This window comes from Oncorhynchus nerka, linkage group LG15, assembly GCF_034236695.1.
Source record: "Oncorhynchus nerka isolate Pitt River linkage group LG15, Oner_Uvic_2.0, whole genome shotgun sequence".
NCBI lineage: Eukaryota > Metazoa > Chordata > Actinopteri > Salmoniformes > Salmonidae > Oncorhynchus > Oncorhynchus nerka.
The window spans coordinates 16,037,176-16,053,898 of record NC_088410.1 but is presented as its reverse complement, the minus strand read 5'-3'; the positions used below and the strand labels follow the sequence as shown (position 1 = coordinate 16,053,898).

General features: G+C 44.6%; 1 protein-coding gene across 1 annotated transcript in view; it reads right to left on the bottom strand.

Annotated features, from left to right (window-relative positions):
* Nucleotides 1–16,723, bottom strand: part of b3gntl1 (UDP-GlcNAc:betaGal beta-1,3-N-acetylglucosaminyltransferase-like 1) — a 50,029-nt gene that overhangs the window by 32,630 nt on the left and 676 nt on the right. The window contains exons 3-5 of the mRNA XM_065001094.1: nt 3,684–3,800; nt 3,089–3,188; nt 2,711–2,775 (exon numbers count right to left, since the gene is read on the bottom strand). Of these exons, the coding sequence (XP_064857166.1) occupies nt 2,711–2,775; nt 3,089–3,188; nt 3,684–3,800 (282 nt within the window). The remainder of the gene's footprint in view (nt 1–2,710; nt 2,776–3,088; nt 3,189–3,683; nt 3,801–16,723) is intronic.

The following is a 16,723-nucleotide window of genomic DNA, read 5'->3' as shown; positions in this document are numbered from 1 at the left end:
CATTGAACTGTGACCCTGAGAGACTGTGGTGTTTCTATAGCAGTGTACATGTGATGGGAGAGTCTGTCAATCAAACGCCCACCCTGATAGACATCATCATGATGTCATTCTGTTTCTATAGCAGTGTACATGTAATGGGAGAGTCTGTCAATCAGGGTGGGCGTTTCTACACGCTGACTGTTTCTGCACGCTGACTGTTTCTGCACACTGACTGTTTCTGCACGCTGACTGTTTCTGTACACTGACTGTTTCTGCACACTGACTGTTTCTGCACACTGACTGTTTCTACACGCTGACTGTTTCTGCACGCTGACTGTTTCTGCACACTGACTGTTTCTGCACGCTGACTGTTTCTACACGCTGACTGTTTCTACACGCTGACTGTTTCTGCACTCTGACTGTTTCTACACGCTGACTGTTTCTACACGCTGACTGTTTCTACACGCTGACTGTTTCTACACGCTGACTGTTTCTACACGCTGTTTCTACACGCTGACTGTTTCTACACGCTGACTGTTTCTACACGCTGACTGTTTCTACACGCTGACTGTTTCTGCACGCTGACTGTTTCTGCACGCTGACTGTTTCTACACGCTGACTGTTTCTACACGCTGACTGTTTCTACACGCTGACTGTTTCTGCACGCTGACTGTTTCTACACACTGACTGTTTCTGCACGCTGACTGTTTCTACACGCTGACTGTTTCTGCACGCTGACTCTTTCTTTCTGCACGCTGACTGGCTACACAGAAACAGGCACACAGAAACAGGCACACAGAAACAAGCACACAGAAACAGGCACGCAGAAACAGGCACACAGAAACAGGCACACAGAAACAGGCACGCAGAAACAGTCACGCAGAAACAGTCACACAGAAACAGGCAAACAGAAACAGTCACACAGAAACAGGCAAACAGAAACAGTCACACAGAAACAGGCAAACAGAAACAGGCAAACAGAAACAGGCAAACAGAAACAGGCAAACAGAAACAGGCACACAGAAACAGGCAAACAGAAACAGGCAAACAGAAACAGTCACACAGAAACAGTCACACAGAAACAGGCACACAGAAACAGGCAAACAGAAACAGGCACACAGAAACAGGCACACAGAAACAGGCAAACAGAAACAGGCACACAGAAACAGGCACACAGAAACAGGCACACAGAAACAGGCACACAGAAACAGGCAAACAGAAACAGTCACACAGAAACAGGCACACAGAAACAGGCACACAGAAACAGTCACACAGAAACAGTCACACAGAAGCAAGCACACAGAAACAGGCAAACAGAAACAGTCACACAGAAACAGTCACACAGAAACAGGCACACAGAAACAGTCACACAGAAACAGGCAAACAGAAACAGTCACACAGAAACAGGCGTTACTTCTTCAGGAAACAGGCAAACAGAAACAGGCACACAGAAACAGGCGTCACTTACATTTACATTTACATTTAAGTCATTTAGCAGACGCTCTTATCCAGAGCGACTTACTTCTTCAGGAAACAGGCACACAGAAACAGGCACACAGAAATAGGCACACAGAAACAGGCACACAGAAACAGGCATTACTTCTTCAGCAAACAGGAATCCCTGCTGCATTCTCTTCATGGATTATGAGAAACTAATTAAACTTAACTACTATTCTAATGAGCTCAATACATTTAACTTCCTGTTCTCAGTCCAGAGGCTCAGCCAATCATTTCGATGTGAGACACCCCACCCCCCAAAAAATGTTTTCACTTCGGATCTGCCCGACTCATTCTATTAAACTCTGAGAGGGCGGAGAGGATAATATTTAGAGAGATACTGAACTCTATTTGACCATTTAATTATATTTCCAGAGGAACGGTCTGATTTTATCACGGTTCTCTTTCAACTCTGTTTCAGCCCAGTCGGGATAAGAAAGAGTCTCATTTCAGGAATTATGCTTTTTTTGGGGCACAGAACAGCCCCAGGCATCTTAGACACACACACACACACACACACACACACACACACACACACACACACACACACACACACACACACACGGCGGGGGCCAGAACTCGTGACTATAATTCAGTTCCATATTTTGTATTTTTTGTGCGTCACAAGACAGAGCATATCCGTGTGTGTGTGTGTGTGTGTGTGTGTGTGTGTGTGTGTGTCCCTGGCTGCGATGTCTCTGGTTAGTGCTTTGGTTCCCTTGCTCTCAGATGTGCGCCAATGGGAATTGGTCTGAAATGTAAAAACTCCGCCCACCTCTGGCACCGGGCCATGAAAAACAAACTCGCTCATTGACACCGGTAACATGCAGTGGAGCTTAGGCTCATTTAGCAATTACTAAGTGTAACACACACACACACACACACACACTCTAACACAAACACTCACACAGACTGGAGTCTCAGTCCTCATGTTATACTGACAGCTCTGTCAAACATTTACTCTGATACAGTACCCACCTGTTATATCTGTGTGTGTGTGTGTGTGTGTGTGTACTAAACATGGCCCAGATGTGTCAGACAGCAGCAGCTAGAGCATGACGATGACTCCCTCCAGACCTCTAACACACACACACACACACACACACACACACACACACACACACACACTTACTTTCTCACTCCACCTCTCTCTCCCACATACTGACACACACATTATCTCACAGACAAACACACAGGAGACAGGTTAACATAAACACGTTGTGTTGTGACTCACAGCGTCCTGAAAGCAGAGGTACTTTCCTGAGCTCTGAGACACAGCCTGGTTCTTGGCATGACCCACTGGAGGAGAGGAGATCAACATGGGAACTGTTACAATACACACACACCTAGCATACACACACCTCACACACACACACCTAGCATACACACACCTCGCTTACACACACATCGCTTACACACACACACCTCGCTTACACACACACACACCTCACACACACACACCTCGCATACACACACACACACCTTACACACACACACCTCGCTTACACACACCTCGCTTACACACACACCTCGCTTACACACACACCTCGCTTACACACACCCCTCGGACACACACACACCTCACACAGACACCTTGCGTTCGTACACTTACCTCCCCTGGGTTGGGCGGAGTCATGGCCAGAGATCACCATGGAAACACCTCTCCTTTCCAGCCTCTCCCTCCATCCCTCCACTATCGCTCTGGAACCATCCTGACACACACACAACACATACACGCACGTATGTAACTCACAGTGATGTAGCATTAGTAGTACTGCAGTAGCACTATAGTAGTATTCAATAACTCACAGTGCTGTAGCATTAGTAGTACTGTAGTAGTACTATAGTAATATTCAATAACTCACAGTGCTGTAGTGTTGGTACTACTGTAGTAGTACTGTAGTAGTATTCTGGTAACTCACAGTGCGGTAGTGTTAGTAGTACTCTAGTAGTACTATTGTAGTATTCTAGTAACTCACGGTGCAGTAGTATGAGTAGTACTGCAGTAGTAGTATAATAGTATTCTAGTAACTCACAGTGGAGTAGTATTAGTAGTACTGCAGTAGTAGTATAGTAGTATTCTAGTAACTCACAGTGCAGTAGTATGAGTAGTACTGCAGTAGTACTATAGTAGTATTCTAGTAACTCACAGTGCAGTAGTATGAGTAGTACTGTAGTAGTACTATAGTAGTATTCTATTAACTCACAGTGCTGGCATCATTGTAGACAGACAGTTCCATAGAGCCAGTGTAGTCCTGGTCCACAATCCCCTGCAGACACTCATCCAGCCAGCAGGAGGCGTTATGCACTGGTATGACTATAGACTAGAGACAGACAGGAGGCGTTATACACTGGTATGACTATAGACTAGAGACAGACAGGGGGGGTTATACACTGGTATGACAATAGACTAGAGACAGGAGGGGTTATACACTGGTATGACTATAGACTAGAGACAGGAGGAGGAGTTATACACTGGTATGACTATAGACTAGAGACAGGAGGAGGGGTTATACACTGGTATGACTATAGACTATAGACAGGAGGAGGGGTGATACACTGGTATGACTATAGACTATAGACAGGAGGGGTTATACACTGGTATGACTATAGACCAGAGACAGGAGGGGGGGTTATACACTGGTATGACTATAGACTAGAGACAGGGGGAGGGGTTATACACTGGTATGACTATAGACTAGAGACAGGAGGGGTTATACACTGGTATGACTATAGACTAGAGACAGGAGGAGGAGTTATACACTGGTATGACTATAGACTAGAGACAGGAGGGGTTATACACTGGTATGACTATAGACCAGAGACAGGAGGGGGGTTATACACTGGTATGACTATAGACTAGAGACAGGAGGGGTTATACACTGGTATGACTATAGACTAGAGACAGGAGGGGGTTATACACTGGTATGACTATAGACTAGAGACAGGAGGGGGTTATACACTGGTATGACTATAGACTAGAGACAGGAGGGGTTATACACTGGTATGACTATAGACTAGAGACAGGAGGAGGGTTATACACTGGTATGACTATAGACTAGAGACAGACAGGAGGGGTTATACACTGGTATGACTATAGACTAGAGACAGACAGGAGGGGTTATACACTGGTATGACTATAGACTAGAGACAGGAGGGGGTTATACACTGGTATGACTATAGACTAGAGACAGGAGGGGTTATACACTGGTATGACTATAGACTAGAGACAGGAGGGGTTATACACTGGTATGACTATAGACTAGAGACAGACAGGAGGGGTTATACACTGGTATGACTATAGACTAGAGACAGACAGGAGGGGTTATACACTGGTATGACTATAGACTAGAGACAGGAGGGGGTTATACACTGGTATGACTATAGACTAGAGACAGGAGGGGTTATACACTGGTATGACTATAGACTAGAGACAGGAGGGGGGTTATACACTGGTATGACTATAGACTAGAGACAGGAGGGGTTATACACTGGTATGACTATAGACTAGAGACAGGAGGAGGGGTTATACACTGGTATGACTATAGACTAGAGACAGGAGGGGTTATACACTGGTATGACTATAGACTATAGACAGGAGGGGTTATACACTGGTATGACTATAGACTAGAGACAGGAGGGGTTATACACTGGTATGACTATAGACTAGAGACAGGAGGGGTTATACACTGGTATGACTATAGACCGGAGGGGTTATACACTGGTATGACTATAGACTATAGACAGGAGGGGTTATACACTGGTATGACTATAGACCAGAGACAGGAGGGGGGGTTATACACTGGTATGACTATAGACTATAGACAGGAGGGGTTATACACTGGTATGACTATAGACTAGAGACAGGAGGGGGGTTATACACTGGTATGACTATAGACTAGAGACAGGAGGGGTTATACACTGGTATGACTATAGACTAGAGACAGGAGGGGTTATACACTGGTATGACTATAGACTAGAGACAGGAGGAGGGGTTATACACTGGTATGACTATAGACTAGAGACAGACCGGAGGGGTTATACACTGGTATGACTATAGACTAGAGACAGGAGGAGGAGTTATACACTGGTATGACTATAGACTAGAGACAGACCGGAGGGGTTATACACTGGTATGACTATAGACTAGAGACAGGAGGAGGAGTTATACACTGGTATGACTATAGACTAGAGACAGACCGGAGGGGTTATACACTGGTATGACTATAGACTAGAGACAGGAGGAGGGGTTATACACTGGTATGACTATAGACTATAGACAGACCGGAGGGGTTATACACTGGTATGACTATAGACTAGAGACAGACCGGAGGGGTTATACACTGGTATGACTATAGACTAGAGACAGGAGGAGGAGTTATACACTGGTATGACTATAGACTAGAGACAGACCGGAGGGGTTATACACTGGTATGACTATAGACTAGAGACAGACCGGAGGGGTTATACACTGGTATGACTATAGACTAGAGACAGACCGGAGGGGTTATACACTGATATGACTATAGACTAGAGACAGGAGGGGTTATACACTGGTATGACTATAGACTAGAGACAGGAGGGGTTATACACTGATATGACTATAGACTAGAGACAGGAGGGGTTATACACTGGTATGACTATAGACTAGAGACAGGAGGGGTTATACACTGGTTTGACTATAGACTAGAGACAGGAGGGGTTATACACTGGTATGACTATAGACTAGAGACAGGAGGGGTTATACACTGGTATGACTATAGACTAGAGACAGGAGGGGTTATACACTGGTATGACTATAGACTAGAGACAGACAGGGGGGGTTATACACTGGTATGACTATAGACTAGAGACAGGAGGGGTTATACACTGGTATGACTATAGACTAGAGACAGGAGGGGTTATACACTGGTATGACTATAGACTAGAGACAGGGGTTATACACTGGTATGACTATAGACTAGAGACAGGAGGGGTTATACACTGGTATGACTATAGACTAGAGACAGGAGGGGTTATACACTGGTATGACTATAGACCAGAGACAGGAGGGGGGGTTATACACTGGTATGACTATAGACCAGAGACAGGAGGGGGGGTTATACACTGGTATGACTATAGACTAGAGACAGACAGGAGGGGTTATACACTGGTATGACTATAGACTAGAGACAGGAGGGGTTATACACTGGTATGACTATAGACTAGAGACAGGAGGGGTTATACACTGGTATGACTATAGACTAGAGACAGGAGGAGGGGTTATACACTGGTATGACTATAGACTAGAGACAGGAGGAGGGGTTATACACTGGTATGACTATAGACTAGAGACAGGAGGAGGGGTTATACACTGGTATGACTATAGACTAGAGACAGACAGGAGGGGTTATACACTGGTATGACTATAGACTATAGACAGGAGGGGTTATACACTGGTATGACTATAGACTAGAGACAGGAGGGGTTATACACTGGTATGACTATAGACTAGAGACAGACAGGAGGGGTTATACACTGGTATGACTATAGACTAGAGACAGACAGGAGGGGTTATACACTGGTATGACTATAGACTAGAGACAGGAGGGGTTATACACTGGTATGACTATAGACTAGAGACAGGAGGAGGGGTTATACACTGGTATGACTATAGACTAGAGACAGGAGGGGTTATACACTGGTATGACTATAGACTATAGACAGGAGGGGGGGTTATACACTGGTATGACTATAGACTAGAGACAGGAGGGGTTATACACTGGTATGACTATAGACTATAGACAGGAGGGGGGGTTATACACTGGTATGACTATAGACCAGAGACAGGAGGGGGGGTTATACACTGGTATGACTATAGACCAGAGACAGGGGGTTATACACTGGTATGACTATAGACTAGAGACAGGAGGGGTTATACACTGGTATGACTATAGACTAGAGACAGGAGGGGTTATACACTGGTATGACTATAGACTAGAGACAGGAGGGGGGTTATACACTGGTATGACTATAGACTAGAGACAGGAGGGGTTATACACTGGTATGACTATAGACTAGAGACAGGAGGGGGTTATACACTGGTATGACTATAGACTAGAGACAGGAGGGGGGTTATACACTGGTATGACTATAGACCAGAGACAGGAGGGGGTTATACACTGGTATGACTATAGACTAGAGACAGACAGAGACAGAGGGGTTATACACTGGTATGACTATAGACTAGAGACAGGAGGGGTTATACACTGGTATGACTATAGACTAGAGACAGGAGGGGTTATACACTGGTATGACTATAGACTAGAGACAGGAGGAGGGGTTATACACTGGTATGACTATAGACTAGAGACAGGAGGAGGGGTTATACACTGGTATGACTATAGACTAGAGACAGGAGGAGGGGTTATACACTGGTATGACTATAGACTAGAGACAGACAGGAGGGGTTATACACTGGTATGACTATAGACTAGAGACAGGAGGGGTTATACACTGGTATGACTATAGACTAGAGACAGGAGGGGGTATGACTATAGACTTATACACTGGTATGACTATAGACTAGAGACAGACAGGAGGGGTTATACACTGGTATGACTATAGACTAGAGACAGACAGGAGGGGTTATACACTGGTATGACTATAGACTAGAGACAGGAGGGGGGTTATACACTGGTATGACTATAGACTAGAGACAGGAGGAGGGTTATACACTGGTATGACTATAGACTAGAGACAGACAGGAGAGGGGTTATACACTGGTATGACTATAGACTAGAGACAGACAGGAGGGGTTATACACTGGTATGACTATAGACTAGAGACAGGAGGGGTTATACACTGGTATGACTATAGACTAGAGACAGGAGGAGGGGTTATACACTGGTATGACTATAGACTAGAGACAGGAGACAGGAGGGGTTATACACTGGTATGACTATAGACTAGAGACAGGAGGGGTTATACACTGGTATGACTATAGACAGGACAGGAGGGGGGTTATACACTGGTATGACTATAGACCAGAGACAGGAGGGGGTTATACACTGGTATGACTATAGACCAGAGACAGGGGGGTTATACACTGGTATGACTATAGACCAGAGACAGGAGGGGGGGTTATACACTGGTATGACTATAGACTAGAGACAGGAGGGGTTATACACTGGTATGACTATAGACTAGGAGGAGGAGTTATACACTGGTATGACTATAGACTAGAGACAGGAGGGGGGGTTATACACTGGTATGACTATAGACTAGAGACAGGAGGAGGAGTTATACACTGGTATGACTATAGACCAGAGACAGGAGGAGGAGTTATACACTGGTATGACTATAGACTATAGACAGGAGGGGGGGTTATACACTGGTATGACTATAGACTAGAGACAGGAGGGGTTATACACTGGTATGACTATAGACTAGAGACAGGAGGAGGGGTTATACACTGGTATGACTATAGACTAGAGACAGGAGGGGTTATACACTGGTATGACTATAGACTAGAGACAGGAGGGGTTATACACTGGTATGACTATAGACTAGAGACAGGAGGGGTTATACACTGGTATGACTATAGACTAGAGACAGGAGGGGTTATACACTGGTATGACTATAGACTAGAGACAGGAGGGGTTATACACTGGTATGACTATAGACTATAGACAGGAGGGGTTATACACTGGTATGACTATAGACTAGAGACAGGAGGGGGGGTTATACACTGGTATGACTATAGACTATAGACAGGAGGGGTTATACACTGGTATGACTATAGACTAGAGACAGGAGGGGTTATACACTGGTATGACTATAGACAGGAGGAGGGGTTATACACTGGTATGACTATAGACTAGAGACAGGAGGGGTTATACACTGGTATGACTATAGACTAGAGACAGGAGGAGGGGTTATACACTGGTATGACTATAGACTAGAGACAGACCGGAGGGGTTATACACTGGTATGACTATAGACTAGAGACAGGAGGAGGGGTTATACACTGGTATGACTATAGACTAGAGACAGACCGGAGGGGTTATACACTGGTATGACTATAGACTAGAGACAGACCGGAGGGGTTATACACTGGTATGACTATAGACTAGAGACAGGAGGAGGAGTTATACACTGGTATGACTATAGACTAGAGACAGACCGGAGGGGTTATACACTGGTATGACTATAGACTAGAGACAGACCGAGAGGGGGTTATACACTGGTATGACTATAGACTAGAGACAGACCGGAGGGGTTATACACTGATATGACTATAGACTAGAGACAGGAGGGGTTATACACTGGTATGACTATAGACTAGAGACAGGAGGGGTTATACACTGATATGACTATAGACTAGAGACAGGAGGGGGGTTATACACTGGTATGACTATAGACTAGAGACAGGAGGGGTTATACACTGGTTTGACTATAGACTAGAGACAGGAGATACACTGGAGACTATAGACTAGAGACAGGAGGGGTTATACACTGGTATGACTATAGACTAGAGACAGGAGGGGTTATACACTGGTATGACTATAGACTAGAGACAGGAGGGGTTATACACTGGTATGACTATAGACTAGAGACAGACAGGGGGGGTTATACACTGGTATGACTATAGACTAGAGACAGGAGGGGTTATACACTGGTATGACTATAGACTAGAGACAGGAGGGTTATACACTGGTATGACTATAGACTAGAGACAGGAGGGGTTATACACTGGTATGACTATAGACTAGAGACAGGAGGGGTTATACACTGGTATGACTATAGACTAGAGACAGGAGGGGTTATACACTGGTATGACTATAGACCAGAGACAGGAGGGGGGGTTATACACTGGTATGACTATAGACCAGAGACAGGAGGGGGTTATACACTGGTATGACTATAGACTAGAGACAGACAGGAGGGGTTATACACTGGTATGACTATAGACTAGAGACAGGAGGGGTTATACACTGGTATGACTATAGACTAGAGACAGGAGGGGGGTTATACACTGGTATGACTATAGACTAGAGACAGGAGAAGGGGTTATACACTGGTATGACTATAGACTAGAGACAGGAGGAGGGGTTATACACTGGTATGACTATAGACTAGAGACAGGAGGAGGGTTATACACTGGTATGACTATAGACTTATACACTGGTATGACTATAGACTAGAGACAGACAGGAGGGGTTATACACTGGTATGACTATAGACTAGACAGGAGGGGTTATACACTGGTATGACTATAGACTAGAGACAGGAGGGGTTATACACTGGTATGACTATAGACTAGAGACAGACAGGAGGGGGTTATACACTGGTATGACTATAGACTAGAGACAGACAGGAGGGGGTTATACACTGGTATGACTATAGACTAGAGACAGGAGGGGTTATACACTGGTATGACTATAGACTAGAGACAGACAGGAGGGGTTATACACTGGTATGACTATAGACTAGAGACAGGAGGAGGGGTTATACACTGGTATGACTATAGACTAGAGACAGGAGGGGTTATACACTGGTATGACTATAGACTAGAGACAGGAGGGGTTATACACTGGTATGACTATAGACTAGAGACAGGAGGGGTTATACACTGGTATGACTATAGACAAGAGACAGGAGGGGTTATACACTGGTATGACTATAGACTAGAGACAGGAGGGGTTATACACTGGTATGACTATAGACTAGAGACAGGAGGGGTTATACACTGGTATGACTATAGACTAGAGACAGGAGGGGTTATACACTGGTATGACTATAGACTAGAGACAGGAGGAGGGGTTATACACTGGTATGACTATAGACTAGAGACAGGAGGGGTTATACACTGGTATGACTATAGACTATAGACAGGAGGGGTTATACACTGGTATGACTATAGACTAGAGACAGGAGGAGGGGTTATACACTGGTATGACTATAGACTAGAGACAGGAGGAGGGGTTATACACTGGTATGACTATAGACTAGAGACAGGAGGAGGAGTTATACACTGGTATGACTATAGACTAGAGACAGGAGGGGTTATACACTGGTATGACTATAGACTAGAGACAGACAGGAGGGGTTATACACTGGTATGACTATAGACTAGAGACAGGAGGAGGGGTTATACACTGGTATGACTATAGACTAGAGACAGGAGGGGTTATACACTGGTATGACTATAGACTATAGACAGGAGGGGTTATACACTGGTATGACTATAGACTAGAGACAGGAGGAGGGTTATACACTGGTATGACTATAGACTAGAGACAGGAGGGGGTTATTATACACTGGTATGACTATAGACTAGAGACAGGAGGGGTTATACACTGGTATGACTATAGACTAGAGACAGGAGGGGTTATACACTGGTATGACTATAGACTAGAGACAGGAGGGGTTATACACTGGTATGACTATAGACTAGAGACAGGAGGGGTTATACACTGGTATGACTATAGACCGGAGGGGTTATACACTGGTATGACTATAGACTATAGACAGGAGGGGTTATACACTGGTATGACTATAGACTAGAGACAGGAGGAGGAGTTATACACTGGTATGACTATAGACTAGAGACAGGAGGAGGAGTTATACACTGGTATGACTATAGACTAGAGACGGACCGGAGGGGTTATACACTGGTATGACTATAGACTAGAGACAGGAGGAGGAGTTATACACTGGTATGACTATAGACTAGAGACAGGAGGGGGGTTATACACTGGTATGACTATAGACTAGAGACAGGAGGAGGGGTTATACACTGGTATGACTATAGACTATGACTATACACTGGTAGACTAGAGACAGGAGGGGTTATACACTGGTATGACTATAGACTAGAGACGGACCGGAGGGGTTATACACTGGTATGACTATAGACTAGAGACAGACCGGAGGGGTTATACACTGGTATGACTATAGACTAGAGACAGACAGGAGGGGTTATACACTGGTATGACTATAGACTAGAGACAGACAGGGGGGGTTATACACTGGTATGACTATAGACTAGAGACAGACGGGAGGGGTTATACACTGGTATGACAATAGACTAGAGACAGGAGGAGGAGTTATACACTGGTATGACTATAGACTAGAGACAGACCGGAGGGGTTATACACTGGTATGACTATAGACTATAGACAGGAGGGGTTATACACTGGTATGACTATAGACTAGAGACAGGAGGAGGAGTTATACACTGGTATGACTATAGACTAGAGACAGGAGGAGGAGTTATACACTGGTATGACTATAGACTAGAGACGGACCGGAGGGGTTATACACTGGTATGACTATAGACTAGAGACAGGAGGAGGAGTTATACACTGGTATGACTATAGACTAGAGACAGGAGGGGTTATACACTGGTATGACTATAGACTAGAGACAGGAGGAGGGGTTATACACTGGTATGACTATAGACTAGAGACAGGAGGGGTTATACACTGGTATGACTATAGACTAGAGACGGGCCGGAGGGGTTATACACTGGTATGACTATAGACTAGAGACAGGAGGGGTTATACACTGGTATGACTATAGACTAGAGACAGGAGGGGTTATACACTGGTATGACTATAGACAGGAGGGGTTATACACTGGTATGACTATAGACTAGAGACAGGAGGAGGGGTTATACACTGGTATGACTATAGACTAGAGACAGGAGGGGTTATACACTGGTATGACTATAGACTAGAGACAGGAGGGGTTATACACTGGTATGACTATAGACTATAGACAGGAGGGGTTATACACTGGTATGACTATAGACTAGAGACAGGAGGAGGGGTTATACACTGGTATGACTATAGACTAGAGACAGGAGGGGTTATACACTGGTATGACTATAGACCGGAGGGGTTATACACTGGTATGACTATAGACTATAGACAGGAGGGGTTATACACTGGTATGACTATAGACTAGAGACAGGAGGAGGAGTTATACACTGGTATGACTATAGACTAGAGACAGGAGGAGGAGTTATACACTGGTATGACTATAGACTAGAGACGGACCGGAGGGGTTATACACTGGTATGACTATAGACTAGAGACAGGAGGAGGAGTTATACACTGGTATGACTATAGACTAGAGACAGGAGGGGTTATACACTGGTATGACTATAGACTAGAGACAGGAGGAGGGGTTATACACTGGTATGACTATAGACTAGAGACAGGAGGGGTTATACACTGGTATGACTATAGACTAGAGACGGACCGGAGGGGTTATACACTGGTATGACTATAGACTAGAGACAGGAGGAGGAGTTATACACTGGTATGACTATAGACTAGAGACAGGAGGAGGAGTTATACACTGGTATGACTATAGACTAGAGACAGGAGGAGGGGTTATACACTGGTATGACTATAGACTAGAGACAGACCGGAGGGGTTATACACTGGTATGACTATAGACTAGAGACAGGAGGAGGGGTTATACACTGGTATGACTATAGACTAGAGACAGACCGGAGGGGTTATACACTGGTATGACTATAGACTAGAGACAGACAGGAGGGGTTATACACTGGTATGACTATAGACTAGAGACAGACAGGGGGGGTTATACACTGGTATGACTATAGACTAGAGACAGACGGGAGGGGTTATACACTGGTATGACAATAGACTAGAGACAGGAGGAGGAGTTATACACTGGTATGACTATAGACTAGAGACAGACCGGAGGGGTTATACACTGGTATGACTATAGACTAGAGACAGGAGGAGGAGTTATACACTGGTATGACTATAGACTAGAGACATGAGGGGTTATACACTGGTATGACTATAGACTAGAGACAGACAGGAGGGGTTATACACTGGTATGACTATAGACTAGAGACAGGAGGGGTTATACACTGGTATGACTATAGATTAGAGACAGGAGGGGTTATACACTGGTATGACTATAGACTAGAGACATGAGGGGTTATACACTGGTATGACTATAGACAGGAGGGGTTATACACTGGTATGACTATAGACTAGAGATAGGAGGGGTTATACACTGGTATGACTATAGACAGGAGGGGTTATACACTGGTATGACAATAGACTAGAGACAGGAGGGGTTATACACTGGTATGACTATAGACAGGAGGGGTTATACACTGGTATGACTATAGACCGGAGGGGTTATACACTGGTATGACTATAGACCGGAGGGGTTATACACTGGTATGACTATAGACTAGAGACAGACCGGAGGGTTTATACACTGGTATGACTATAGACCGGAGGGGTTATACACTGGTATGACTATAGACTAGAGACAGGAGGGGTTATACACTGGTATGACTATAGACAGGAGGGGTTATACACTGGTATGACTATAGACTAGAGACAGGAGGAGGGGTTATACACTGGTATGACTATAGACTAGAGACAGACAGGGGGTTATACACTGGTATGACTATAGACTAGAGACAGACAGGGGGGTTATACACTGGTATGACTATAGACTAGAGACAGGAGGGGTTATACACTGGTATGACTATAGACAGGAGGGGTTATACACTGGTATGACTATAGATTAGAGACAGGAGGAGGGGTTATACACTGGTATGACTATAGACTAGAGACAGGAGGAGGGGTTATACACTGGTATGACTATAGACTAGAGATAGGAGGGGTTATACACTGGTATGACTATAGACAGGAGGGGTTATACACTGGTATGACTATAGACTAGAGACAGGAGGGGTTATACACTGGTATGACTATAGACTAGAGACAGGAGGAGGAGTTATACACTGGCATGACTATAGACTAGAGACAGGAGGAGGAGTTATACACTGGTATGACTATAGACTAGAGACAGACCGGAGGGGTTATACACTGGTATGACTATAGACTATAGACAGGAGGGGTTATACACTGGTATGACTATAGACTAGAGACAGGAGGGGTTATACACTGGTATGACTATAGACTAGAGACATACAGGAGGGGTTATACACTGGTATGACTATAGACTAGAGACAGGAGGAGGGGTTATACACTGGTATGACTATAGACTAGAGACAGGAGGAGGGGTTATACACTGGTATGACTATAGACTAGAGACAGGAGGAGGGGTTATACACTGGTATGACTATAGACTAGAGACATGAGGGGTTATACACTGGTATGACTATAGACTAGAGACAGGAGGGGTTATACACTGGTATGACTATAGACTAGAGACAGGAGGAGGAGTTATACACTGGTATGACTATAGACTATAGACAGGAGGGGTTATACACTGGTATGACTATAGACTAGAGACTGGAGGAGGGGTTATACACTGGTATGACTATAGACTAGAGACAGGAGGAGGAGTTATACACTGGTATGACTATAGACTAGAGACAGGAGGAGGAGTTATACACTGGTATGACTATAGACTAGAGACAGGAGGAGGAGTTATACACTGGTATGACTATAGACTATTAGACTAGACTAGAGACAGAGGAGGAGTTATACACTGGTATGACTATAGACTAGAGACAGGAGGAGGAGTTATACACTGGTATGACTATAGACTAGAGACAGGAGGGGTTAGACTAGACTAGAGGAGGGGTTATACACTGGTATGACTATAGACTAGAGACAGGAGGAGGAGTTATACACTGGTATGACTATAGACTAGAGACAGGAGGAGGAGTTATACACTGGTATGACTATAGACTAGAGACAGGAGGAGGAGTTATACACTGGTATGACTATAGACTATAGACAGGAGGAGGAGTAATACACTGGTATGACTATAGACTAGAGACAGGAGGAGGGGTTATACACTGGTATGACTATAGACTAGAGACAGGAGGGGTTATACACTGGTATGACTATAGACTAGAGACAGGAGGGGTTATACACTGGTATGACTATAGACTAGAGACAGGAGGAGGAGTTATACACTGGTATGACTATAGACTATAGACAGGAGGGGTTATACACTGGTATGACTATAGACTAGAGACAGGAGGAGGGGTTATACACTGGTATGACTATAGACTAGAGACAGGAGGAGGAGTTATACACTGGTATGACTATAGACTAGAGACAGGAGGAGGAGTTATACACTGGTATGACTATAGACTAGAGACAGGAGGAGGAGTTATACACTGGTATGACTATAGACTAGAGACAGGAGGAGGAGTTATACACTGGTATGACTATAGACTAGAGACAGGAGGAGGAGTTATACACTGGTATGACTATAGACTAGA